Source organism: Monodelphis domestica, chromosome 4 (genome assembly GCF_027887165.1).
Source record: "Monodelphis domestica isolate mMonDom1 chromosome 4, mMonDom1.pri, whole genome shotgun sequence".
Lineage (NCBI taxonomy): Eukaryota > Metazoa > Chordata > Mammalia > Didelphimorphia > Didelphidae > Monodelphis > Monodelphis domestica.
This window is the reverse complement of record NC_077230.1, coordinates 403769193-403795582: the sequence shown is the minus strand read 5'-3', so window position 1 is coordinate 403795582 and position 26390 is coordinate 403769193. Positions and strand designations below refer to the sequence as shown.

Here is a 26390-nt window from a genome sequence, read left to right as displayed (position 1 = left end):
CAAGAACCTCCTTGAAACAAAGGCTCACCTTTTTAAGACCAGTATTCTTCTGGAGCTCTCTCTGAATCATGGTCTCAGAAGAATTTAATTTATAAGTCACCTCAAAGGTGAGAGAGAGAAGTATAATAGGCATAAATAAATTCTGTTGTATTACTAAGAAGTATGCATCCAAAGTGCTGGCTGTGATAGATATTAACAAACATATGGGCCAGTGTAGATGATGGAGAACAACTGGACATTCCATGGATTCCATTGTTAGGTGCATAATTTCAAGAGAGCTAATAGAAAGGCCTCAGCGTGTTTCTTGGACCCCCTAAAGATTTGTGGGAGGATATGAACCAGAATGACATAGAATGAGAGAGTATGTATGGAGTTGTGAGCTGTCCCACTGGAAGGAGTACCCAAAGTAATCATTTATATGGAAACTAGCATACTCTATACTTCTTGCCTCTTCCATATACTGGCTGTGTGACCTTGGACAAGTAATATGACCTCTCTGGGTTCCAGAAGCAGCAATTTAGGGCCATAAATTGTAGAGAAGGTGGCGGCCTGCATTTAGTAGAAGCCGTTTCTTTATCTGGGAGTTCCCATCACTAGTAAAATCATAGATCCAGCTGCTATCTCTATGCTTTCTTATCTTATTAAACAGATTATACTGACCATAATTTAATCTTTTATTAATGACCCAGGGTCATCACGAGCATGAATTGTTATATTGGGCTTTAATAGAGTAAAACTTCCCAGAGCTATTGAAGAAGGATGGGCTGTTTGTCCTTATACTAAATGGTTCTGGAATGACCATGATTTTTTAGGTCTTTGTCTACTTTTTATAGGGTTTTCTTAGTTCCCTTCAAACCCTTCCTTCCCTTTTTGCTTCTGTCAACACCCCTGCTTCTTGAAAGCAAACACATCCCGTCCTGGTTGATTGTTTCTATGTTATTTCAACCTAAAGAACCAGATAATCAACCCTGATAGAATTGAGAATAAAGTAGTCATGGGTAAACTTTGAGGCAATTGTTAGAGGGCTGGGTGTTTGTTAGGATGACTCATCCTGCAGAGTTCAAATCTGACCTCAGACACTTACTAATGGTATGATCCTGGTCAAGTCACTTAACCCCATTTGCCTCAGCTTCCTCATTTGTAAAAACTAGCTGGAGAAGGAAATGGCAAACTATCCCAGTATCTCTGCCAATAAACCCCCAAATCAGGTCACAAAGAGTTGGACACAACTGAAATGGCTAAACAACAACAATAGACTTTGAGGAAGAGCTTGATGGGATTCCTTTTGAATCAAGTCTATGACAGGGGTATCAAACTCAAATAGAAGCAGAGGCCTCTAATCTATACATAAGAGTCTTTGCAGGCTTCCTGTTGAATTAGTTTTTAAATGTACTATTATCTATTTATTATATATTTTATTGCCTAAGGTCACACAGCCAGTATATTGAAGAGGCAAGAAGTATTTTTAGTACACTAGTTTCCATGTAAATTATTACATGGGAAGTATTATAGATTCCTTTTGGTCAATATTTACCAATTATATTTTAATCTGACTCAAACCTCACTCAGAAGTGCAATGGGTCTCAGTGGGCTTCATGTTTGATATTTCCACAGTAGAGCATAGACTCTGTAACATTTATCTGGGCTTAGAAAGGACATAGTATTTAGATTTAAAGAACCTGGGTTCAAATTCTTACATTCCTACTTACTATAATAGTACCTTGGACAAGGCACTTCCTTATTCCTCTGGGTAGCTAGGTGGAACCATAGTGCCTAAAGCACTGGGCATGGAATCAACGAATTTTCATCTTCCTAAGTTCAAGTCTGGCTTCAGACATTTACCAGCTATGCAAGCATGGGCAAGTCATTTAACCCTGTTTGCCTCAGTTACTTCGTCTATTAAAAATGTTGGAAATGACAAACTATTCCAATGTCTTTGCCAAGAAAATCACAAATGGGGCCACAAAGAGTAGAAACAACTGAAACAGCTGAAAAATAACAATCTCACAATGGCTTCCAAAGTCCTGAGCATATAAGCGCCCAAAAATATTCACCTATCATCATCATCTAAATAAAAATAACTATAATATTTAACTAATTTAGTTAATGTTTATATAGGACTTACTAGGTTCCAAGTACCATGCACTTTACAATTATTACTCTTTTTTTGATCCTCACAATGGGGAGATAGATATTACTAATTTCCCCAATTTAACAGATGTAGAAACTAAGGCAAATGGAAATAAAGTGATTTTCCCAGAGCCTCATTATCTGAGGTCACATCTGAACTCAGATCTTCCTGCCCCACAGTCTCAGTGCTCTATGCACTATGGCAACACCCAACAGTTCTAAACCATTTATTGGATTATGTAGATTTATATTCTGGGGGCAGCTAGGTGACTCAGTGGATAAAGAGCCATGTCTAGAGTCAGGAGGTCCTGAGTTTAAATCATACCTCACATACTTCCTAGCTGTGTGATCCCAGGCAAGTCATTTAAGCACTATTGCCTATCCCTTCCCACTCTTCTGCCTTGGAGCCAATATTTAATATTTATTCTAAAACAAAAGGGATTGGTTTAAGAAAAGGTTTGTATTGTTAGATCCCACTTCCAGAAGGTTACCTGGGATGAGTGTGTTCTTTGCTGATAGTGATTTTGCAAATTTGTTAAAGCTGTAACTGTGGTCGAGTCTTTGGAGCTTTGTCTCAGGGCACCCAGTTGCACCAGACTTAGACATAGTTAGCAAAAATAATAAGTTAAAATAGAAAGTTAGCATATTCATGTGCAGATGTCCCAGCCAACTTCCTCTCCATCCTGACCTTGTCAATGCTCCTCCCAATGGCAATTTCTGGTGCCCCAGCATCTATTCTCATCAGACATTTGAGGGTACTTGCCCCTGGTGCCAAGATTGCTAAATAAAGTTCCATTATTGACCACTTTTGTTTCTAGTCCAGGAAAAAGAAATGGGAAGAGGGATGTAACAAGACAGTTGTGAAGGGGAATTATGGCAAATGTCTTAAAAGGCTTAATAAATAGTAGGAAATGGAGGATGCCGAGCAGGTTCTTTTTTTTTTTTTCAGAATAACTTGACAAATGTCCATTTTAAACAATTTATGATACTCTGGATTTTGCTCAATGGGATACTGGAAATAATGAGATTGCCAATGAGAGCATGCAAATTCCAGAGGCAAACAGCTGATTATGGCTAGGGGGCTGCATTGTTCATCCATCTCAGCCCTGCACTTATGGGAAACGAGCAAGCATGAATCTCCTTCGGTAAGAGGGAGTAAGTTATCAAGGCACCCATAGACTATATTGAAAATCCAGGAAGTCAGCAAAGAATATTGCCTTCTTAATAATAAATACATTTCGGGGGCAGGAATTGCAGGGGAATCGTTTAAATTAATTTCAGCTTTGTTTGTTTGGTTTGTACGGAGCCTCAAGTCCCAGCTGATAGCAGTCTGTAAAAGTTCTAACATATTGGAAATCTGATTTTCTTACCACTGAAATCCCTGAGCCCAAAATGATTTCTCTTTCAACCTCGCTAATCAGACAGGCAGGGTTACAATTGACTCCTCTAACCAAATCACATTTGGACTTTTTTTTTAGTGTGTGTGTGGTGGGGAGGAGGGCAGAAATAATATTTAATCAAACTTCTAAATCTAAAACCAATGGCTAGTTACCTCTGGAGACTTAGAAAAGCAGAGGACAAATACCATACAATTAAAACCTGGGGAGAGGAGGGAGAGTGCAATCAGGAAAAGTGTGCCCAGCCATCCTGTATTGCCTGGTTAATGTTGGGTACTGGGATTGTCTTGCTATTAAGAGAAGGCTTAAGCTTGAAGAAAGTGCATAGGAAAGACTGAGGACTTTGGCATGTCTTTGAGGGGCAGCCTTATCTTATCTATGGGCAGGGTTCAAGAATGACCAAAAGGACCCCTTTCTGAGTCCCACAATGATACAAGGTTGTGTAATTCATCCCAACTATGTCTGGAGAATAAGTCTTCTCTCCCCATAAAAGACTATGAACTCATTAAGGGCAGAGATTGCCTGATCAGTCTTCTGGTTATTCTAGACAAATCCCTCACCTTCCTCACCCACCTATAGTGTCCAGGAGAGTACAGAGGAGATGCTCATTTAGAAATTCATCAATTGGCCTCAAACACTTCCTATCTGTGTGACCCTGGGCAAGTCACTCAACCTCATTCACTTATTCCTTACCCATCTGTCTTAGAGCTGCTACTAGGACAGGAAGTAAGGATTTTTTAAAAAAGGAGTTAATGTAATTAATGATTAAAGAAGTAATTTGTGGAAACAGCAAAACACGAGATCTGAGATTCTCATCCTAGGGTCTATGATTCTGTCTTTTGTTTTGCTTCTAATGTTCAGTTGCTTTATGCATTTTAAAACATTGTTTGGAGAAGGGATCCATGGCACATGCACACGTGTGCATGCATGAAATGATCCACTAGATCAAGGTGAGATAATAGTGAGAGAGGCAGTGAGGAGCGATGCCATCAAAGTGGGGACCTTCCTGAGCAGAAGCTCTCTTCACTGATACAGATCAGCAGCTGGTCTACAATAATTAAAAAACAAAAAGCAAAAAACCTGCCTTTCCATCTTGGAATCAATACTGTATGTTGGTTCCAAGGTAGAAGAACTGTAAGGGCTAGGCAGTGGGGGTGAAGTGATTTGCCCAGGGCACTGAGAGATGAGGAAAGTGGTGTATCTGTTGGAAATCTATCAACCAAGAAACATCTATTAAATGCCTACTCTGTCAGGCACTGTGCTGCGTACTGGGTCTGGAGTGAAAGGTATTGGGTTGAGGTCATGCCTTCCATTTACCAAGTACATAAACTTGGGGTAAGTCACAACATCCCCAAGCCTCAGTTTCCCTTCTCTGCAAAATGAAGCATTTGGTCTCTAAAGTTCCTGCTAGCCAGCAGTGTACAAGAGCCAAGTCCTACCCTTGTGAAAGCTGATTGTTAAATTTCCAGTGGGAGCATGCATTCGTACCTCAGAAATCAGTAAATGCTACAAACTGGGTTTGATTGGTTTGCTGATTTTCTGGGCTTTGAAAAGTGATAAAAAAATATCCATAACACAAATGAAACTTAAATGAATGCTGTGAATGCATCCCCCTCCCCACTGCCCCCAATCAGAGATTCGTTCTTTAAATATTTTCCAACACACTTTGGCTTCAAGCTCAGTATCTCTGATCCCTGACTTACTCAGGGTCACATAACCAGGGTCTGTGAGAGGCAGGACCTAATAGTGCAAGTAGAAATAATGCATGTATAGGTCAGATTGAATTGCTCGTCAACTCCTGGAGGGGGGAAGGAAGAAGGGAAGGAGACAGTATGGATCATATAACTTTGGAAAACTTGTGTGAAAATTTGTTATTTAAATAAAAATAAACGAAAAGAAATAGTAAGGAATTGCTCTTTAGTAATATCTGCCTCTTTGTGACTCCATTTGGGGTTTTCTTGGCAAAGATACTGGTGTGGTTTGCCATTTCTTCTGCAACTCATTTTACAGATGGGGAAACTGAGGCCAGCAGGGTTAAGTGACTTGTGCAGGATCACACAGCTAATAACTGTTTCAGGTAACATCTAAACTAAGGTCTTCCCAACTCCAGCTCCTGGTACACTATCCCCTTCACCAACTCCCTCTTCTATATAAAGGAAACTAATTCCTTAATCAACATACCAGAATTTATTATCTATACTGTTGTTCAAAGTAGACCCCTTGAGAAGCAACATACTCTCCCTTGCCCAAATTTCTCCAGTGAGTTTCAAATTCAACATGCAATCACTAAATAAATAGTGAACCAAACTTTGGAAATACAAAGACAAAAATTAAAAAAAAAATAAACCTTGCCCATGAGAAGGTTACCTTCTATTGGAGAAAAGAAGGATGTGATATTTATTCAGAGAAGTATGATACAAGGTGGGGCATCTAGGAGCATAGTGGATAGAGCACCGGTCCTAGAGTCAATGGGTTAAAATATGGCCTTAAACACTTCCTAGCTGGGTAGCCCTGGGCAAGTCACTTAACCTGAACTGTCTACCCTTACTGCTCTTCTTTCTTAGAGCTGATTCTAAGATAGAAGGTAAGGGTTAAAAAAAGTATAATATAAGGTAGCATGTCACAGGAATAAAATGGATGGCCAGTCAAGGTTAAATAGGGGTAGGGCTTGGTTTCATTGGTACAGAGGTAATTATCTCCCAGATGATAAAACTCCCTCTACTGTAAACTTAGAGAGCCTAGAATACCATTAAGAGGTTATAGGACTTGCCCAGGTTCACACAGCCAGAGTATGCCAGAGGTGGGACTTGGGGTTGGGTCTTCCTGGCTCTAAGAGCAGCTTTCTATCTATCACACATGATACAATCCTCTGGAGTAAAGAGAATGTAGATTCTAAATCCTATTTCTGACACATGTGTGGCATTAGTCCAGTTACTTAACTTTGGGGGGACTCAGTTTCCTTACCTGTAAAGTGACAGAAGATTTCTGAGGTCCCTTCCAACTCTGAATCCTATGATGTACATATCAGAGATTTCCTTGTTCCAGACAAAATGGTCCAAGAAAATCTGAGAAGAGAGAAGAAAACTTTTAGTTAGAGGACTCAAGGAAGATTTCTTAGAGATGTTAGCACCTGGGCTGAGCCTTTAAGACCAAGAAGGAATTTAAAAGGCCAAGATGATGAGAAAGCTCATTCATTCTAGCCATGGGAGCAGAATAACCTGTTCAAAGGCACAGGGGTGGGAACTTATTTCAGAGGGAGTATGTAAACAGTTTGAGAAAAATGGGATTATTTCTTAGGGGAAAGAATCAACTTTGTAGTCACGTCTCATCAATGCCTGTTGGCTGACAGAGATTGCTGAGGAAGTAGAGAGTCCTTTTCCACATTCCTCCTCATTACAATTCTGAGATCCTAGGACAGTGATGGCAAACCTTTTAGAGACTGAGTGCCCAAACTGCAACCCTTACGCTGCATGTGAGCTGCCCCCTTACCCCAGACAGGGGAGGAAGGAAGCATTCCCAATGGGCTGTTGAGCAGAGGGACAGATGATGTGAGAAATGTCCTCGGGCATGGTGTAGAGGGGAAAGGGAGCAGCACCCTCTAGCACACATACCATTGGTTCTCCAACATGGTCTAGGACATACCCCCAGAAGGTCTTCTTATGTCCCCACCTTTAACTTGCCCTAAAACTCCTGCCCCAACACCATTGATGAGGAATAAGCCAAGTGCTCTCAGTTTTAAAAGGGGGCATCTTCCAGCTCTCCCTACCATCAGAGAGGAGCTTGAGTCTTGAAATAATGGAAGATTCCTATAAGGAATTCCTATATTCAAACCAATGGAGTTGGCATGTCTTCAAACGCTCAGTGATGGGAAATGCTTTCAGAGTGTTTGACCCATACAAGAGAAGTAGGCTCATAACTGAGTGACAAAAAACTTTCACATTGTGGGGACTTTGTTATCAGCCATATAAATTCCTGCCAAATGACAGAGTAGTGGAGTCCTGTTCACTTGAGTTCTTTTGAAAGAAAGATATTTTTTCCTGTTTTTTCTCTTTACTCTTTCCCCAGCACTGAGCCTAGTGGTGGGCTAATAGGAGGTACTTAATAAATACCCATTTCAGGACAGATAGGTAACAAAGAGGATAGAGTGCTAGGTCTGGAGTTGGGAGGACCCAGGTTCAAATCTCACCTCAGATATTCAGATACAACTAAGATTGTGTGATCCTCAGCAAATTACTTAACTCCAATCACCTAACCTTTGCCCCTCTTTTGTCTTAGAGTGGATATTAACTTAGGAGGTTAAAAAAAAGATTGAATGTAAGGGTTTAAAAATAAGTATTTATTTAATGGAATTTGATAGACTAGAATTGAATTGGGAAAGGGGTAAAACATTCCCTCTTGCCTTATTGAGTCAACAAGCATCAATTAGGCAACTACTATGCACTTGGCACTATGCTGAGCAAAGGCAAAAAGACAGTCCCTTGCTCTCAAGATGCTCACAGTCTAATGGACTGCCAGGCACTCCTCCCTAAGCATTCTAACTCTCTCCCTGTCTTGTAATTTTAAAAGAAGTCACAGCCTTAGATCTGGAAGGGACCTTAGTGAACTTCTAATCAAGTCCAATAATCTTCATTTTCAGATAGTGAAATAGAGGCCCAGAAAGGTTTAGTGTCTTGCCTGAAGTCACACAGTATGTGGCTGAAATAGGATTAAAACTCAGATTCTCTGTCTCCAAATCCAATGCTGTCTCAACTGCAGAAATAACATAAAAACTGCCAACCAAAACACAGGGAGAGGGAATGTTCTCCAATTTCTCTCTCCTCAAGCCCTTGTCTTTAATAAGGCAGGACAAAAAGAATCAGAATCTCAAATTAGAAAGACCCTCAGTGGCCACTGAGTAGTAGTAGTCCAAAGAGATGTGAAGGAGAAAGCCTTCTACAATATTTTAGACAAGCAGACAAGTGTTCATCCCAGACCATACTTGAAAGCTTCTAATGAATAAGAATGCACTGCATTTAACAGACAATGTCAAGACAAAATCAGTGATTTTATTTTTTGTTCTCATCTGGGTCAATCTCGAATTCCACCCCTTTTGCCCTGTTTTCCTTCTTTCCTTTCTTTTCTTCTTCTAAAATATACATATATATCTATATATATATCTATTTCTATCCAATATGTATATATTTCCAGTTGTGTTGATTTCACTCTGTATCATCTCATATATGTCTTTCTGTACCTTCTTGTGTATTTCATATTTGTTTTTTTACAACCCCATAAGATTCCATTACATTAATAAAGTGCAACTTATTGAGCCATTCTCCAATTGTTGAATGTACAATTTGTTTCCAATCCTTTTGGAAATCAAGCAGCTATGAACATTTTATACAGATAGGTTCATTTTTTAAAATGATGTTTTGGGGATAGAGTGAAAGCTCTGGAATCTTTGGGTTGAAAAGTATGATCAGTTTTGTCTTTCTTACTGCATATTTCTCTCCAAAATGTTTGTATCAGCCTGCAGTTCCACCAAAAATGTATTAGTGTGCCTGTTTCACCACCCTGTCTTGTGAATTCCTTCATTTGTTCAATTCTCCCTTTATCTGACTGAATTATCTTTTTTTTTCCTTTCTCCCCTAGTGCTTGTACGGCTGTTATGTCCATTCCTCCATCATCCCCACCTTCCACCGGAGGTGCTACTGGCTCCTTCAGGTAGGTGGCTGGGTTTCTCCTTCTGTCTTTGGGGCTTGGAAGGTGCCTGGCTTCAGGAAGCCTGTAGAGATAAAATGGATGGGGAACTTTGTGGAAGGGTGTCAGCTGAGGATGCTTTGATTGTCTTTGAAAGGCTGAAGCATGGTTTGGTTGGTTTTCTCTAGGTGACACTAAGCAGGATTGCAGCCAATTTAGCTTTGTTGCTACTTCCCAAATGAATATTCCTAGAAGAGAATGAGACTTTTCAAACATTGCCCCACAATGCATTTGGTGCTTTGTATATGGATACAATTAAAAGAAATATTACTTTGTATTGAAATACCAGAGCAAATGGAGAAATCCTGACTTTTTTTAACTAATTGCCCTTTTGAATCTCATTCTTCATCTGGGAACAATTCCAGCAATGGTCTACTACTAGGTCACCTGAGCAAGACAGTTTCTATGGTTTTAAAGTCTTGGTTTCATCTTTTTTATTGTGTTACTTCTGGAGTCTTCTGGATTTGGTTACTTCAGTGTGAGATTGGACTGAAAGGCTTAGCCCAGGTTGTGTCTGTACATATTCAAGATTGTCGAGGATAGTTTCTGAGTGTGTCTATGCACATCATAGATTGGAGGTGATAGAGGGCTGGCCACTGGGAGAATCAACATGTCTCCTTCTGGGATGTTGAAATAAGGCTTGGATGTGTCTACATGTTCAATATTATTTGCTGTTTGGTGGGGGGAGTTGGTTCTGGGTGTGTTCACATGTATTCCAAAAAATTTGGAATGAAGGACTTTCATGAGGACATGTGTATACAGTTTATTGATTGTTTGGGGTGAAGAGAGACCTTGGAAGAATCTCTACATGGTGTACTTTGAGATAAAAAGATTGTGCCTGAGTGTAGCTGTACATAGCCAAGATTGTTTGAGATTGGAAGTGGTATCCTGGGCATCTGCACATGTCCTAAACTGCTGGGCTCTGGGCATGAATCCATGTTTGAGATGGAGGGCTGAATCCGTAGAGTGTCTGTGCATATCTTTATGTATGATGCGGGGATGGGATGGTGCCTGATCGTACGTATAAGCATCCGATATTGTGTGGAATAGAGAGTAGCACCTTCATCATGACTATATGCATCTTAGATGTTTGGGTTAGAAGTATAGTTCCCCAAACACAGAATCTTGATCTCTTCTTGCCTATTGGCAGGATTTCTTCCATCTCCATGTTCAATAGAACATTGAGAGAGATGACCCTATGTATGCCAGACAACCAAGACAACCTACATGTGCCCAGTCTCTGTAATTTGTGTTGGTTTCTCTATAAAAGGCCATCTTTGGGTTTGTTGTTGCTTTTTGATACCCTGACTCTTTGCTTCATATTCTCTACCTTTCCTTTTCTACCTTCATAACTTTACTTAGATCCTCCTATCCCTGAGCTGCTGACCTCTTTTTGTCTCATGTTAAGGTATAAGTTGTGTTTAGGGGGTCACTTTCAGTACATTTGTTACTTCTCCCCAAGACCTTCCTTGATCTCCCCAACTATGAGAGCCCTCAATCCCAAAATTCTCATCTTTATTTTGTATACATATTTTGTATTTATTAACTAATAATAATACTTAGCATTTATATAGTGCCGTAAGTTAAGTGCATACATGTGTTCTCTCATTTTATCCCTATAACAACCTTGTGAAAGAGATGCTATTATTATCTCCACTTTTTAGAATACAATATACTTCCATGGAAGCATAGATTTAGATCTGGAAGGAACATTAGAGGATATTAATTCCCACCCCTATATTTTTAAGCCCTTACCTTTTGTCTTAGAATCAGTACTAAGTATTGGTTCCAAGGCAGAAAAGTTGTAAAGGCTTCTAGCCTTCACTCTAACTCTAACCTAAAATCAGGGTTAGGGGATTTCCAGGATCACATAGCTAGGAAATGTATGAGGCTGGATTTGAACCTAGGACCTCCTGTCTCTATGTCCGGCTTTCTACCCACTGAGCCATTTAGCTACCCCTTCCCAACCCCTATCATTTTATGTATGAGAAAACTTATACACAGAGCAGTTAAGTGACTTACCCAAGGTTACTTATAGCTAATAACTGTCTAAGGTAGGATTTGAACCAAAGGCTTCCTGACTCTAAGATCAATCACCTATCCACTATGCTCTGGAAACATATCTCCCATTCATTCACTACTCCCCATGGACTAAAAACTTATCAAGGACAGGGGCTTATTATTGTTTAGCTTTGTACTATATCTCCAATGCCTGGCACTATTCCTGGTAATTAAGAAGTGGTTGATTGTCTAATTGATTCCCAATTGCCTTGGGTTGACTCGCCAGAGATAGGGTCCCTGCCCCTCAGTAAATCCCACTGAGCCAGAATTTGAGGCAGAGGAACATAAGAGAACCTGGACAGAGGGAAAGATAGAGCCAATATGCGATATCCCAGAACTCAGAGATCAAACATGAGAAATGAATTATAACCAGGGAAGCTGTCCTGGAAATACTCCCCACAAGCCAGAACCATTCTAGTGTGAAATCCAAGGCTTAGCCCAGATTAAGGTGGGCAGGGGGTAAGGGAGAGAGCAACTTTCAGAACTAAGCTATTTCTAGAATCCCCACGGACAGAATTCAGTCCTTGCTTCTTAGATATAGCCATCACACAGCTTTCGCGCTCCATTGCCTCCATGGCACTCCTACCTCCACCAGCCCCACAATGCCTCCATCCTCCCTGGTTCCTTCAATTCTACTGGAGTTCCTGAATATAACTGTTACTGGTTCAACAAGTTCACTAGCTAATAACATCCATGACTGTTTGAAAACATGTTGGATCATATATTGGTACCATTTCTCTACCCCTATGATTCTTTCCCTATCCTCAGTTACCCACAATCTTTTTCTTTGTGAAACTTGAATAGTATTTATTACCCCATTTTCCAATTGCTTATCTGATCTTCACCTGAAAGTTGCTTTGTATGTATGCTTTCATAAGAAAAGATGCATCTGTAGCATATCAGGGAATGACTTTTTTTGTTTTTATTATTTTCTGATGCTGCAAATGAAGACTTTGTATCTCCTTCTAGATCAGGTTTTCACAATTCTACATATGTGTTGAAGAAGCATTTTACACTCTATTGGGAGGAATATAACATGTATATAGAGAAGGGCACAAAAAATAAATTCAAATATGACAAAGCAATTTCTAATATAAGTAATGAAGCTAATAAGCAAAATGGCATGTTCTCATCTTTCCTTTCTAGACTAAGTAATTTCCCTTCCCACTTTCCATTCAGTTGATATTGGTCTATTCCTTGTATTCAACATTCTGGCTACTGCTTCAATTTCCTCACCTATTTCCTTTTCATCTATGAGCCAGCAAATCTCATGCTTTGCTCAAAGTAAAGCTCAGGTGCTACCACTTGTATGTATGAGACATTTTCAGATTCTCTTCCTCCTCTGACCACCTAATCATTAGCATTCCCTCTTGAAATAACTTTGAAAAACTATCTTTCTATCTGTTTGTGTATCATACATACTCTTTAACCCCTTTATATATTACATATACATATATACTATTTATTTATTTATCTCCTTTCACTTTATACCCTTCCAGGAGACTGTATACCCCTCCAGTAGTGCCTGGAGGTTAGGAACGGAATGTTACAGTGGAGAGAGTACTAGGTAGGGGCAACTTCGTGGCTTTGAGGATAGAAAGTCAGGCCTGGAAATGGAAGAACCTGGGTTCAAATTTGACTTCAGATACTTCCTAGTTTTTATGACTCTGAGCAAGTCACTTTACCCCAGTTGCCTAGCCCTTATTGCTCTTCTGCTTTGGAACTGACACAAAATATTGATTCTGAGACAGAACGTAAGTAAGGGAAGAAATAAAGAGAGAGAGAAAGAAAGGTCAGGGAGGGAAGAAGGAAAGAAATGGAGGGAGGAGGAGGAGGAGAGAGAGAGAGAGAGAGAGAGAGAGACAGAGACAGAGACAGACAGAGAGAGAGACAGAGACAGACAGACAGAGAGAGAGAGAGAGAGAGAGAGAGAGAGAGAGAGAGAGAGAGAGAGACAGAGAGGAAGGGGGAGAGAGAGACAGAGACAGAGAGAGAGACAGAGACAGAGAGACAGAGACAGAGAGGAGAGAGAGAGAGAGAGAGAGAGAGAGAGAGAGAGAGAGAGAGAGAGAGAGAGAGAGAGAGAGAGAGAGAGAGGATGAAAGAAAGAGTGCTAACTTTTATAGCTGGAGAACTTTATTGCAAATCATAAATGCCATCTACTACCCAAGTGACCTTGGCCAAATCATGGGATTTCTCTAGGCCATATATATGTGTGTGTGTGTGTGTGTGTGTGTGTGTGTATACATATATATATGCATATATATATAATAGGATTGAAAGTTGGAATTAATGGCCTCTAGGACTGTTTCCAGATCAAAATGTATGATCCAATGATGCTGTGACTCTCTTATTGTACATCCCCAGCCCCTAGCACGGTGCCTTGTTCATAAATAACAACTAGACCTGTGATTTTGTTTGTATAGAAAACTCCCAGGGAAAGAAGCTCCCTCTACCAATGTATGTTAGTACCTTCTCTATAATTTGGAATCAGACAACTGCCTAGAGCCTTGAGAAGGGAAATGACTCCCCTGAGGTCACAAAATTAGCATCTGTAAGACAGAACTTGAACCCAGGTCTTCTTGGCTCCATGATTGACTTTTATTTACTATAACTTGATGTCTCTCACCTTGCACGTAATAGATTTTTGTTGAATGAAATTTAGATGATCATGGGATTTTAGCTTTAGAGGTACAAGGGACCTCAGAGATCATCAAATAAGAAGATAACATGACTGTAGGTTCATAGATCTAGAACTAGAGGGGACCTTAGAAGCCACCTTGCCAAATTCACTCATTTAACAGATTAAACTCAATAGAAGGCCATATTGTGGAAAGAATAATAGACTTCAAGTCTGAGGACCAGATCTGAGCTTCATCCTAGCTCTCCTAAAATGAGGAGGTTTGACTAGATGCTTCCTTAAGATTCCCTCTAGCTTGAAATTTCAGATCTTCTATTCCACTTTGGCTCGCCTCATTACCCATGGGTCTACTATCACAAATCTCTCCTCCATTTACTCTCTTGAATCCAAATTTGATTTTTTTGACTGATTCCTACTTCCTTCTGTACTTCAGTCAGAGACACTCTAGATTCCTTGTTAGCATTTCCTCCTCTTTCCATCCCTCACAAATTTCCTTGGCTTCTCAAGTTTCAGCATCTTCTCACCAGCAACCCCAAGGCCCAAGCTTCTGGTGACCAGATCCCACTCTTTCTAAGTGGCCTCTATCTTAACCCAGTTAAATTATGCTTCTTTCTCCCTACTACTCCCATTATCATGGCTTTTAATTTATCTCCTCACTGCACTGACTTCCTCAAGTTTCTAATTCCATCAGACTTACTTTCATGAGGTAGGTTTTCATAGTTGTAGCATCCAAGCTCATTACTTCCTATACTGAATGAACTCCTAACTCTCTCTTATCACTTTGGCCCATCTCCCTCTAACTCCCTTTCCTTTTTTTCTATCTTTTATTTAAAAATAAACCTTTACCTTCATTTTAGAATCAATACTATGTATTGGTTCTAAGGCAAAAGAGAAGGAAGAACTAGGTGATAAGGATTAAATTATTTGACCAGGGTCACACAGCAAGGAAGTATCTGAAGTCATATTTGAATCCAGGACCTCCCATCTGCAGACCTGGGTCTCTATCCTATGAGTCAACACTTACTTTTTTCTCCCTCCTTCTTCTCCTCCACACACTTACAGAAAAAGAGAAAAGTAACTTTTGTACCAAATATGCATAATCAAATAAACTAAATTCTTATAATGGCCACATCTAAAATTGTGTGTCTCATCCTGCATCATCTCTCCATTCAGAGGTGAGTAGAAAGTTTCATCTGTTGGTCCTCTGAAATTATGGTTGGTCATTATACCAATCAGAGTTCCTTGGCCATTCAAAGTGACTTTTTTACAATATTGTTTTTATTGCATAAATTGTTCTCCTAGTACTTCTCACTTCACTCTGGTTCAGTTCATATAAAATCTTCCCAGGTTTCTCTGAATCTATCCCCTTTTTCTTAGCACAATAGTATTTCATTGCATTCTTATACATTTCCTTATATTTATAATTTGTTTATTGATTTCAATAAGTCAACAAATACTTATTGTCTACTGTGTGTCAGGTATAGTGCCAAGCACTGGGGATACAAAGAAAAGCAAAAGAAATTAATGCTCTGAAGAAGTTTATCATCTAATGATTTGTGGGCATCTGCCTCCATTTCCAGTTCTTTGCCACTGCAAAAGGAGCTGCTATATATATTTTTGTTCATATGGGTCCTTTTCCCTCTTTCTTTGGTCTCTTTGAGGCATGGGCTTAGACTATCAGTTGCAGCATTATCATTGATGTTTTTATCTGTTAGCTTAGGAATGGTATGGCTGGGTCAAAGGGAATGCACAGATTAGTAACCAAGGGCATAGTTCCAAATTGCTTTCCAGGATGCGTCTTTCCCCTTCTGCTTGAATTTCTCAGCCTGGGCAAGGAGGAAAAGCAGAACGCCTCCTCCGCTGCTACTTAGATTTTCCAGTTCCTCCTGCTATAGTGACTTGGCTGCTTAGGTGATTCATAGTTCTCTGGATATGTTTCCTACCGGATGTCTTGGAAGACAAGATTCCCCCAAAGGCTAGCATCACAGGATACAATATCCTGTTAGCTAGTTTGAGGACCCTTCATTTTCCCTAACCGGGTATAATAAGGGAAGGGTTGTAGCTTCCCCACTCCCATCCACCAATCCTAACTCAATGTGTGTACACACACTTTCCCAAGCATCCCTTTTCTTTTCATGATACAGCCCACCCACTCTCAGCAGCTGTGGATTAGGAGACAAAAGGCCCAAGGCTATAAGAATTGGCCCATTCCCTCTCTCAGTAGTGCAAAACTTAAGAAAAGCAGCAATCAGTCAATCAATGAGCATTTATTAAGCATTTACTATGTGTCAATCTCTGTGTGACAAGCCTGAGGATACAAGGAAAAAGAAAACTGGCTGGAACCTCAAGAAATTCATAGTCTAAGAGAAGAAATAATAAATGCATATAGATCTAGTTATATATATATGTATATATATACATATATATGTGTATATATATATATATATATATATATATATATATATATATATATATATATACAGAGCAGACCTAAGGCAACCTTAGAGAGAAGGTATTCAATAAGATCACTGGTAGAGGCCTCCTATAGAAGATAGCATTTGAGGGAGCAGCTGGGTAGCTCAGTGAATTGAGAGCTAGCCCTAGAGACGGGAGGTCCTAGGTTCAAATCTGGCCTCAGACACTTCCCAGCTGTGTGACCCTGGGCAAGTCACTTGACCCCCATTGCCTACCCTTACCACTCTTCTGCCTTGGAGTCAATACTGTCTATTGGCTCCAAGGCAGAAGGTAAGGGTTAAAAAAAAAAAAAGAAGATAGCATTTGAGTTGATTCTCAAAGGAAGCCTGAAATTCCAAGAGGCAGAGGGGAAGAGGGAGTGCATTCCAGGCATGGGGGATAGCCAGTTCAAAGGTGCAGAGATAAGGAATGGAGTCCCCTCTGTGAAAAATAGCAAATAAGCCAGTCCAACTGGACCATTGAGTGCATTGAAGGGAATAAAATGTAAGAATACTGGAATAATAGGAAGGAGACAGATTGTGAAGTGCTTTACATGGCAAACAAATTATTTTATATTTGTTCCTGGAGGCAATAGGGAGCCATTGGAGTTTATTGAGCAGGGAAGTTACATAGTCAAATCTGTACTTTAGGAAAATCACTGGCAGCTGTGTGGAGAAGAAGTATGAATGAAGAGAGATGAGGCAAGGAGACTGGTTAGAGGGTTATTGAAATATTCAAAGAGTATTGTGATTCAGATAAAAAGTGATAAAGGCTTAGACTAGAATGATGGTGTGTGAGTATAGAAAGTGAGATGTATATGAGATATGTTGTAGAAATTTGACAGTTGATTGGATATATGAGGATGATGATATCAACATGATGAGACTGAGTGACTAGGAGAATGGCAGTGTCCTCCACAGCAATTGGGACTTTTTTAAAAAGGTGTGGTTTAGAGTGAAACAAAATGAGTTCTGTTTTGGAAAAGGAAAGAGGGAAGGAAGGAAGGAAGGAAGGAAGGAAGGAAGGAAGGAAGGAAGGAAGGAAGGAAGGGAGGAAGGAAGGGAGGAAGGGAGGAAGGAAGGAAGGAAGGAAGGAAGGAAGGAAGGAAGGAAGGAAGGAAGGAAGGAAGGAAGGAAGGAAGGAAGGAAGGAAGGAAGGAAGGAAGGAAGGAAGGAAGGAAGGAAGGAAGGAAGGAAAGGCTGGATGAATGGCAAGGTTCAGGAGTCTAAGGCAGATGATAAGGCCTAGTGAACCTTTTGAGTTTGACATACTCAGAGATATCTAGTTTGAAAAGAACATTAGGGCAATTTGTGATATACATCTGGAGTTTAAAAGATAGGCTAGCTCAAGACAAATAGATTTGAGAAGAACTTGCATTGAGATGATAATTGAATCCATAGAAACAGATTAAATTCATCAAGAGAGATCATATATAGAGAAGATAAAAAATATGTGAGTCCAAGACAGATCCTTGGGGGGTACCCACAGATAATGTGCATGGTATGGACAAAGATCCAGCAAAGAAGACTGAGAAGGAGTAGTCAGGTAGGTAGGAGGAAAACTACCTCTTCACTCTCTGCAATTAAGAAAACGGCATCATGAAAACCTAGACAAAAGAAAGCATATAGGAAAAGAAGGTGGTCAACAGTGTCAAATGCTGCTGTTTGTTAATAAGCTAATTGCTGCTCAAAAGTGATGGCCACAGGGTCATTTCTAGGATACTAAATATCTGTGAGATGATAACCAGGATGGAAATTGGCTGTCTCTGACACCTTAGATTATGAAAAGCCTGCCTAGTAGATGAGAATTCATTGGCTGGAGTTGGGGAGAGTGAAATGAAAAAATGGCCTGGTAACCATAATGATATCTGAGGCATGATATAGCTCTCACATTCAAACTAGATTTCTTAAAAATCCCTAGAGGGTTTCAGGGAAATAATTGATTGGCATGAAGGCATATGAACAAGGAATTCAGCCTTTCTTTCTGGTTCTATTCAACTCAAACTATTCAGGGCACCAAGTGACAATATGGGGGTGTGCAAAGGGTATCAGGTTAAGATTTGGATGGCTTGGGTTCAGATCTGCTGTCTATAACTTAATTCTATAACTCAAATGAACTCAGTCTCATTTTCCTTCCAGAACCCTTACTGCCTATATGACCTTAGACCACCACCACCAATAATAATAAAAACAACAATAACAACTAACATTTATATATCACTGTGCTTCATACTCTTTATTAAGCACCTTGGAATTCATCATCTCATTTGATCCTCACAACAACCCCGGGAGGCTAGGGCTAAGTCACTCCTTATATGTAAAATGAAGGGTTTGGATAGAGAGGTGGTCCTTAAGTCTCCCTCCAGCTCTAAATCCATGGTTCAATGACAAAGGTGAAGATCTCAATTCTTCTGAATTAGCATTTATTTATTCTGCACTTACTAGTAGTGCCAGACACTGTCCAAGGTACTGAGGATACAAAGACAAAATAAGTAGCCCCTGTCTCAAGGAGTTTATAATCTAGTGAATCAGAAAATGTTTGTTAAGCAGTAGAATATAAATCCATTGAGGGTAGAAATGTTTCACTTCAGTCTATGTGTCCCCAGCACCTATTACAGTGCCTAGAAAATGTTGTTCACTCACTTCAGTTGTGCCCAACTCTATATGACCCCATTTTGGGGGGCAAAAGATACTGAAGTGTTTGTCATTTCCTTCTTCAACTCATTTTTAATAGATAAGGAAGCTGAGAGTTAAGTGATTTTCCCAGGATCACACAGTTAGTACGTGTCTAATGCTGGATTTGAACATGGGTTTTCCTGACTGAGGCATGGTTCTCTATCCACTGTGCTGCACACCAGGAAAATAGTAGGGATTTAAATGTTTTTTGATTGATTGGTTGACTGAACAAGATGACCTCTAGGAAACCAAGTGATGTGCAACAGAGTCAAAGATTCTGGTTACTTTCACCTTCAGGGACCCAGGCCAAGGAATTATGCTTAGACATTACAACATGTGGAGCTCAACCTATCAGAATTCAGAAATAATCAGTAAAATGTTGGAAAGTGTAGTGGATTTTGTTTCAAGACAGCTTACATTCCTGCCTCTACTCTGCTACCTCTATTTTCTTGGTAGATAATACTTCATCTTACTTGAGCCTCAGTTTTCTCATCTTTAAAATGGGAGGAGGAGACATTAGACTAGCTGACTTCTAAAGACCTTTCCAGCTCTAATATTTTCTGAGTATTGGAAAGCTACAGGGCTAAGGGTTCTGGAAAGAAAATGAGACTCAGTTTATTTGATACATAAAGTTTCAAAGACATCTCATTCTCTGTGGAGGGCACTCTCTCTGCTACTGTTAAATATTTTATTAGGATACACACATAGAAGAGAATTAGGAACCAAAAAACTTTCCCTATAACAGAGTGGGTGGGTGCTGGTGTGGCCAGAGGGCAACAGTTACTCCTAAGCTCCTTTTTATTCTGCTAAGAGTCACATAGGAATTGTACAGTAAAGCATTTAGAGCTCAGAAGACTGATAGGATCATAGAATGTGAAACTGAGATCTACCTCAGAGATACATTACTTCAACTCCTTCAACAACCTTCAACTCCAAGGACCAGAAAGTTAAGTGACTTGCCCAAGTTCATACAAATGCCAAGACTGGGATTTAAACTCAGGCCTTCTGATTCCCAAACAATGTCCTTTCTACTTGACCTCTTGGCTCTATCAAGAAAATATGCAGGTAACATGCAGCTAGGTGGTGCACCAGACCTAGAGTCAGGAACTAATTTTCTTGAGTTCAATGGCTTCATATACTTACTAACTATGTGACCCTGGATAAATCACTTATCTGCTTGCCTCACTTTCCTAATTTGTAAGATGGAGCTGGAGAAGGAAATGGCAAACCACTCCAGTATCCTTGCCAAGAAAAAACCCAAATGGGGTCAGGAAGTGTTAAACATGACTAACATGTTAAGTGTTAAACAAGTTTTTAAAAAAAAGTTAAACATGACTCAACAACAATAAAAGCATATTGGTAAGAGTGTTGAAGTTGGAGTCAGGAAGATCTGGATTTGAAGTCTGCCTCTGATACTTTCTAATTGTGTAACCATTCACAGGCCATCTTTCTTCTTTGAGCCTCCATTTCTTTTCTCTTAAATGGGTGACAAGAAAGTCTAGAGTTCCTACTTCTTAAGGTTGGTGTAGGCTCAGCTGAGATAATGGATATAAAAGAATTGACCAACTTTAAAGTGCTATCTAAATGTCAGGGCTTGATAATTAAGTGCTGTATTGTGTTTTTCATTATTATTTGGACCCTCTTGACCAAGTCCCAGGGGACAGAGCATAGAGTTGCTGGTGCCTACATCCATTTGTAAACATATCACCTGGCCACCTTGGTTTCACCAGGAGGGCCACCCACCTGGATTTTTAAAAGACATCCCTTTCTCCATCATGTGCACATGGAAACAGATTCCCTTCCTTACATGAGTCCCATAGGATCATCAGACCCAGCTATAAAATTGAGTTTCATTCTAGGCTCCACATTTTAAGGATATTGGCAAACTAGAGCCCATTACCAAAGAATATTCAGAATGGCAAGGGAATACATACAATGTTAACAAAGTCGCAGGATCATAGCTTTACAGTTATTTGGAAGGGACCTCAGAAGTCATCTAGTCCAGCCCCCTTGTTTATAGTAGAGGAAACATAGACCAGGGAACAGAAGTGCCTTGCTGAAAGTCAAATATGGACTGCACCTCTGAAGCATTCAAGTTCAATTCCATGGAGTTATACTTACTATTATTGATAGTGATACTACAATATTTTAAGATTTTCTAAGCACTCAACATAGATATTAACTCAACATGGATATTAACTCATTTGATACAAAAAACTCTGGGAGATGTGTGCCACTATTATCTCCATTTTACAGATGAGGAAACTGAGTCTGAAGGGTTAAATGACTTGCCCAAGATGAGAATGCTAATAAGTATCTAAGGCTAGATTAAAATTGAAGTTTTTGCTGATTCTAAGTTAAAGAGTAGCCACTAAGTCAACCAGCTGCCTATGCCTCCCTTGCATTACATAGGAGGAAAGAGAAGCCCAGAGCACTAAAATGCCTTGTCTGAACTTAGAGGCAACTGGTAGCACAAGGGGTAGAGCTCTGGGTATGGCATCAGGATAGATCTGAGTTAAAATCAAACTTCAAACACTCACCAGTTGTATGACCATGGGCAAGTCATTTAACATCATTTCCTTAACTATAAAATCAGGATAATAATAGCACCTATCTCACAGGGGTGTTATGAAGGCCAAATGAGATAATATTTTAAAAGCAATTAGCATGATGCCTGGCACATAGTAGGCACTATATAAATCTTATTCCTTTTCTTTCTCCCTGAGCTCACTTAGCAAGTTGATGGCAAAGGCAATCTTTGTATTTTGTTTCCTAACTTCAAGACCAAGACACCTTCCACTGTACCATGAGCCCTCTCATAAAATAATAATGATATTAGCTGATGTTTACATACACTTTAAGATTTTAAAGGACCTCTGCATGTTTTTCCCATTTCATCTTAACAGTCTTATGAAATATTTACTGTAATTTCCTTCCACTCACCTTTAAAAAGTCAGTAGGGCATGGGGACTGGAAGACTGGAATTGGAATCAAGATCTGAGTTCAAATTCTGTTTTTGATAAGCTGTGACTTCTCTTTGATAAGCATAAGTTTCTAATTTCTTTGAATCTCTGGCCAATACAAAAGATACAATTATGTTTAATCATGTCAGAATAGATGGAAGAAAAGAAAGAAAGAAAGAAAGAAAGAAAGAAAGAAAGAAAGAAAGAAAGAAAGAAAGAAAGAAAGAAAGAAAGAAAGAAAGAAAGAAAGAAAGAAAGAAAGAAAGAAAGAAAGAAAGGAAGGAAGGAAGGAAGGAAGGAAGGAAGACAAAGGAAGGAAGGAAGGAAGACAAAGGAAGGAAGGAAGACAAAGGAAGGAAGGAAGGAAGGAAGGAAGGAAGGAAGGAAGGAAGGAAGGAAGGAAGGAAGGAAGGAAGGAAGGAAGGAAGGAAGGAAGGAAGGAAGGAAGGAAGGAAATTGGCAGATAGAAGGATAACTAGATAGATAAATAGGATGGATAGATGGAATATCTGAGTTCAAATCCTACCTCAGGCTTTTCTTAGATAATGATCCTCAACAAAACACTCTCTGCCTCAATTTTTTTTAAATCTATAAAACTGAAATATTAATAGCTCCTACCTCCCAGGCTTGTTATAAAGATAAAATGAGATATTCATTAAGTGCTTTACAAATCTTCAAGCATTATGTAAATGCTAGCTATTACTATTGTTATTAAATTCTCATAAGAGAATTGCCTCTCCTAATGCAGGGTGACACTTTTTCTGTAACTTCTAGTGTTAGTGAGTTGCTAAGAGAACTGAGACATCAAGTGACTTGCCCAGGGTCATACCACTAGGATTTTTCAGAGGCAAAACTTGAACCTTGCTAGGACTTCTTGATTCTAGACTACCTCTCTAGATCATTCTTTAAACAATATATGGGTATAAAAAAAACTGAAGCTCAGAGAAACCAATAAACTTATGCAATGGACATTCAACTAGTTTCAGAGGTAAAATTTGAACCCATGTCTCTCCTGACTCCAAGACTCTTTAAGCCATCATGATGCTATTGCTTCCTCTCTCTCCCCTTTTTTCACTCTTTCCTTCTCTACCTCTACTTTTTTACTTCTCTTCCTCTTTTTCTTCCTCTTCCTTTTATCATCTCGAGTCATTACTTTTGCATTCAATATCAAGGGCCATGTCCTTCTCTTTTCTCACCTTTCCCCCTTCTTTATTCTATGTTTCCTCCTGCCTTGTCCTTTCTGGATAATCCAAGCCCTGTGCATAAACACATAAATATGCACTCACACATCTAAGCACCCAATTCTACTTTCGAGGGTCAATCAAAGGCACTCACACACTCATACACGTGTGCATAATACACTATTCTGAGTATATAAATTTAATTTTCCTTTCTATTTCTGGTCTCAAGAGTTTGCCCTCACATACATGCATGCCTACATTTCCCAAGATAACACATACATGCCCAAAGCATGGGCACACACATACCTCCACTTCACAGGCTTCCTAACAGATTTAGTATCATTTGTTTAACAACAGCTTCCACTTTGCAATTTCTCTTCCATGATTGCTCTCAAAAGTGTTTAGTGAAGGTCTTTCTTGGAAGAGTAAGGGATGGTTTGGGAAACAGCAGTGTTGAACAGCTCTTTGTATTTAATGGGGTTGGGCTGCTGGGACCCAGTTATTCTTTTTCTGTCCAAATCAGTGATTTCATTGGCTTGGTGTACTCCACGTATGAAAAATCCCTCCACTGATGCAGATATACGCTATAACATATAGCCTTAGGAAGGTAGCCTGGAACACAGACACTAACAGGCCACTTGACTTATCCATAGTCTCACAGCTGGAATGTGTCAGAGAAGACCAAGACCATCCTCCCATCCACTGTGCCATGTTGTATCTCAAGAGAATTAAATATGGGAGACTTTCAGAGGATACAAAATGGAACACAAGGCCACTAGAGGTCCTGGCATAGTTACCAGGAGCTTGGAACTATTAGAGCTACTAATTTGGGGGAGGCAAAGTGATTTATTAGGAAGAGCACTGAGTGTGTAGTCAAGAGATGGGTTCAACTCCTGGCTCTGCCACATATAAGTCAAAAGACTATGAGGTTTCTTCTCCTATGTAAGCTCCAGTTTCCTAATCTTTCAAAAGCTATTCTGTTATTGGGGCAGTGAAGTGGCACAGAAGATAGAGCACCAGGTCTGGAGTTGGGAGGACCTGAGTTGAAATCTGACCTCAGATCCTTTCTAGATGAGTGACCCTGGGAAAGTCACTCAGACCTGTCTCCTTAGCCCTTGCCATTCTGACTTTAGAGTTGTTTCTAAGAGAGAAGGTAAGGGTTATGGGGGGAGCTATTCTATTATTAATAGTTGGCATTTTTAAAGCATGCTACATAGACTATCTTATTTGATCTTTTCTGAAAGGATCATTAGAAGCTTCTACTTACTGCCTTCAGTCATTCTCATAGTAACGGCCCCTCTGAGCTCTTTGAAGGCAGAAATTGTCTTTTGCCTTTCTCTGAATCCTCATTGCTTAGCACAGTGCCTGGCACCAAGAAGATGTTTAATAAGTGCTTACTAACTGACTCACTGGATCAAATTCAGGTGCCAAATGACTGGACTTCAGTTCATGAGAAAACTTGAGAGTGAATCATTCAAAAGATGACTGGTGAATATCTAGAATGGGAAGCAGGGATTACAAAGAGCCAGCTTGACTGTGGCAAGCAAAAGTCATGCCAGTTTAAACTCATTTCCTTTTAAGGCAGGAACACCACCCTGGAACCCTCTCATCCTAAAGGGTGACTTCATAAAAACATAAATTTAGAGCTAGCTAGAACCTTAGTGACCCATCATCTAGATCAAGCCCTTCTTTCAACAGAGGAAGAAACTGAGGCTCAGAAAAGAGTAATTAATTTCCCAAAAACACACAGGTAATAAGTGACAGAGATAGGATTTGAATCCAGGACTTCTGATCCTAACTCTTTCAACTGAACTGCACTATCTTTTTAGGAAGAGTGATGCCTCTAGTGATCTGTGTGCCTGCATATGAGTTTGTGTGTATATATATATATATGTGTATTCCCATCTCTCCCCAAGCCTTAAGGACCAGAGCCTTTGTCTTGACTTCAGTCTCCCAGCCCTGGGTGCCAGAAATACCAGAAGGGAAGGACATGGTTTGCTGGAGGGGCTACTGCCTTAAATGGAAGTGCCAGTCCACTTATGGAAGATGCTCTCCCCAGTGGTACTCAGACAGATGAGTGGCAGAAGGCATCTATGGATGGCAAGATGAACACTGCTGAACCAAATAAAATCAGAGCAAATACGTTTGTTTCATCTGTCTGGTCATTTCTTCCCCAAGCAAGTCCAGCAGTTTCCACCAAACAAATGTTTTCAGTGCAACTGTTTCTCCAAGAGATATAGTCCCTGGTTATTTTGAGGAGAACTGCCTTGTTATTATAAAATGGCCTGGAATAGATGTGATAGCGGGCCACATGTACCTCCTAAAATTGCTGGCCATTAAATAGCTCTCTTAGAACCATATCTTCCTGTCTCCCTCCTCCACTCCCTTCTTCCTGCTTCTCTTGACTCTATTCTCCCTCCTTCTTCCCCTCTCTCAAAAAACAAAATAAAAGAGAGAGAGAGAGAGAGAGAGAGAGAGAGAGAGAGAGAGAGAGAGAGAGAGAGAGAGAGAGAGAGAGAAGCACAAAACAAGTAGAAAGGGTTGGGAAAGACTTTGCTCTCTTCAAATTTCCAAAATTCATGGAGATAATGAATGTGGAAATGTAGCATTGCCCCCTACACTGAGCTGTGGTTTTAAATTGCTATTTTCAGACCTGCAAGGCTGCCTGAGGAAGTGACCATCTACCCCATGCCTGGGTCTGCCTGACGCCTACTCAGCCTGTTTGTTTCCAGTTCTTTGGCTTGCCTCCTTGAGTTTACTTGTTAGATTCATTTTCTGATGAAATGACTGGAGGGCTCTGAAACATTGCCTCCTGTCCACTCTCCAAGGTCCTATTTCTAACTTCATTCCAGATTCATCATGGACCAAGGTAGAGCATCCTTGTCACTGAGTGGGCTGATGTTCTGAACCCAGACAGGGATTCTTAATTGTGTATGTTGGGGGGGGGACAGTGATAGATCTCTTTGGCAGTCTTTTGAAGCCCATGAACTCTTTCTCAGAACATAATTGAAGAAAATGCTAATTTCACAGGTTAGTGAAAATAAACATTTAATTTTTGCCAATCTAAGTTCATAGATCTCTTGAAATCTCCCCATAATTAAGAATTCCTGTCCTAATGACTTGGCCAAGCTTGGAATTTTGCTTTTGGA

The 26390-nt window shown here is 39.9% G+C and overlaps 1 protein-coding gene across 19 annotated transcripts in view; it reads left to right on the top strand.

Annotated features, from left to right (window-relative positions):
* CAMTA1 (calmodulin binding transcription activator 1) overlaps positions 1 to 26390 on the top strand; it is a 1356239-nt gene that overhangs the window by 883525 nt on the left and 446324 nt on the right. For all 19 annotated transcript variants that reach the window (XM_056795879.1, XM_056795869.1, XM_056795868.1 and 16 more), the window contains one exon: positions 9159 to 9230. In XM_056795879.1, the coding sequence (XP_056651857.1) occupies positions 9159 to 9230 (72 nt within the window). The remainder of the gene's footprint in view (positions 1 to 9158; positions 9231 to 26390) is intronic.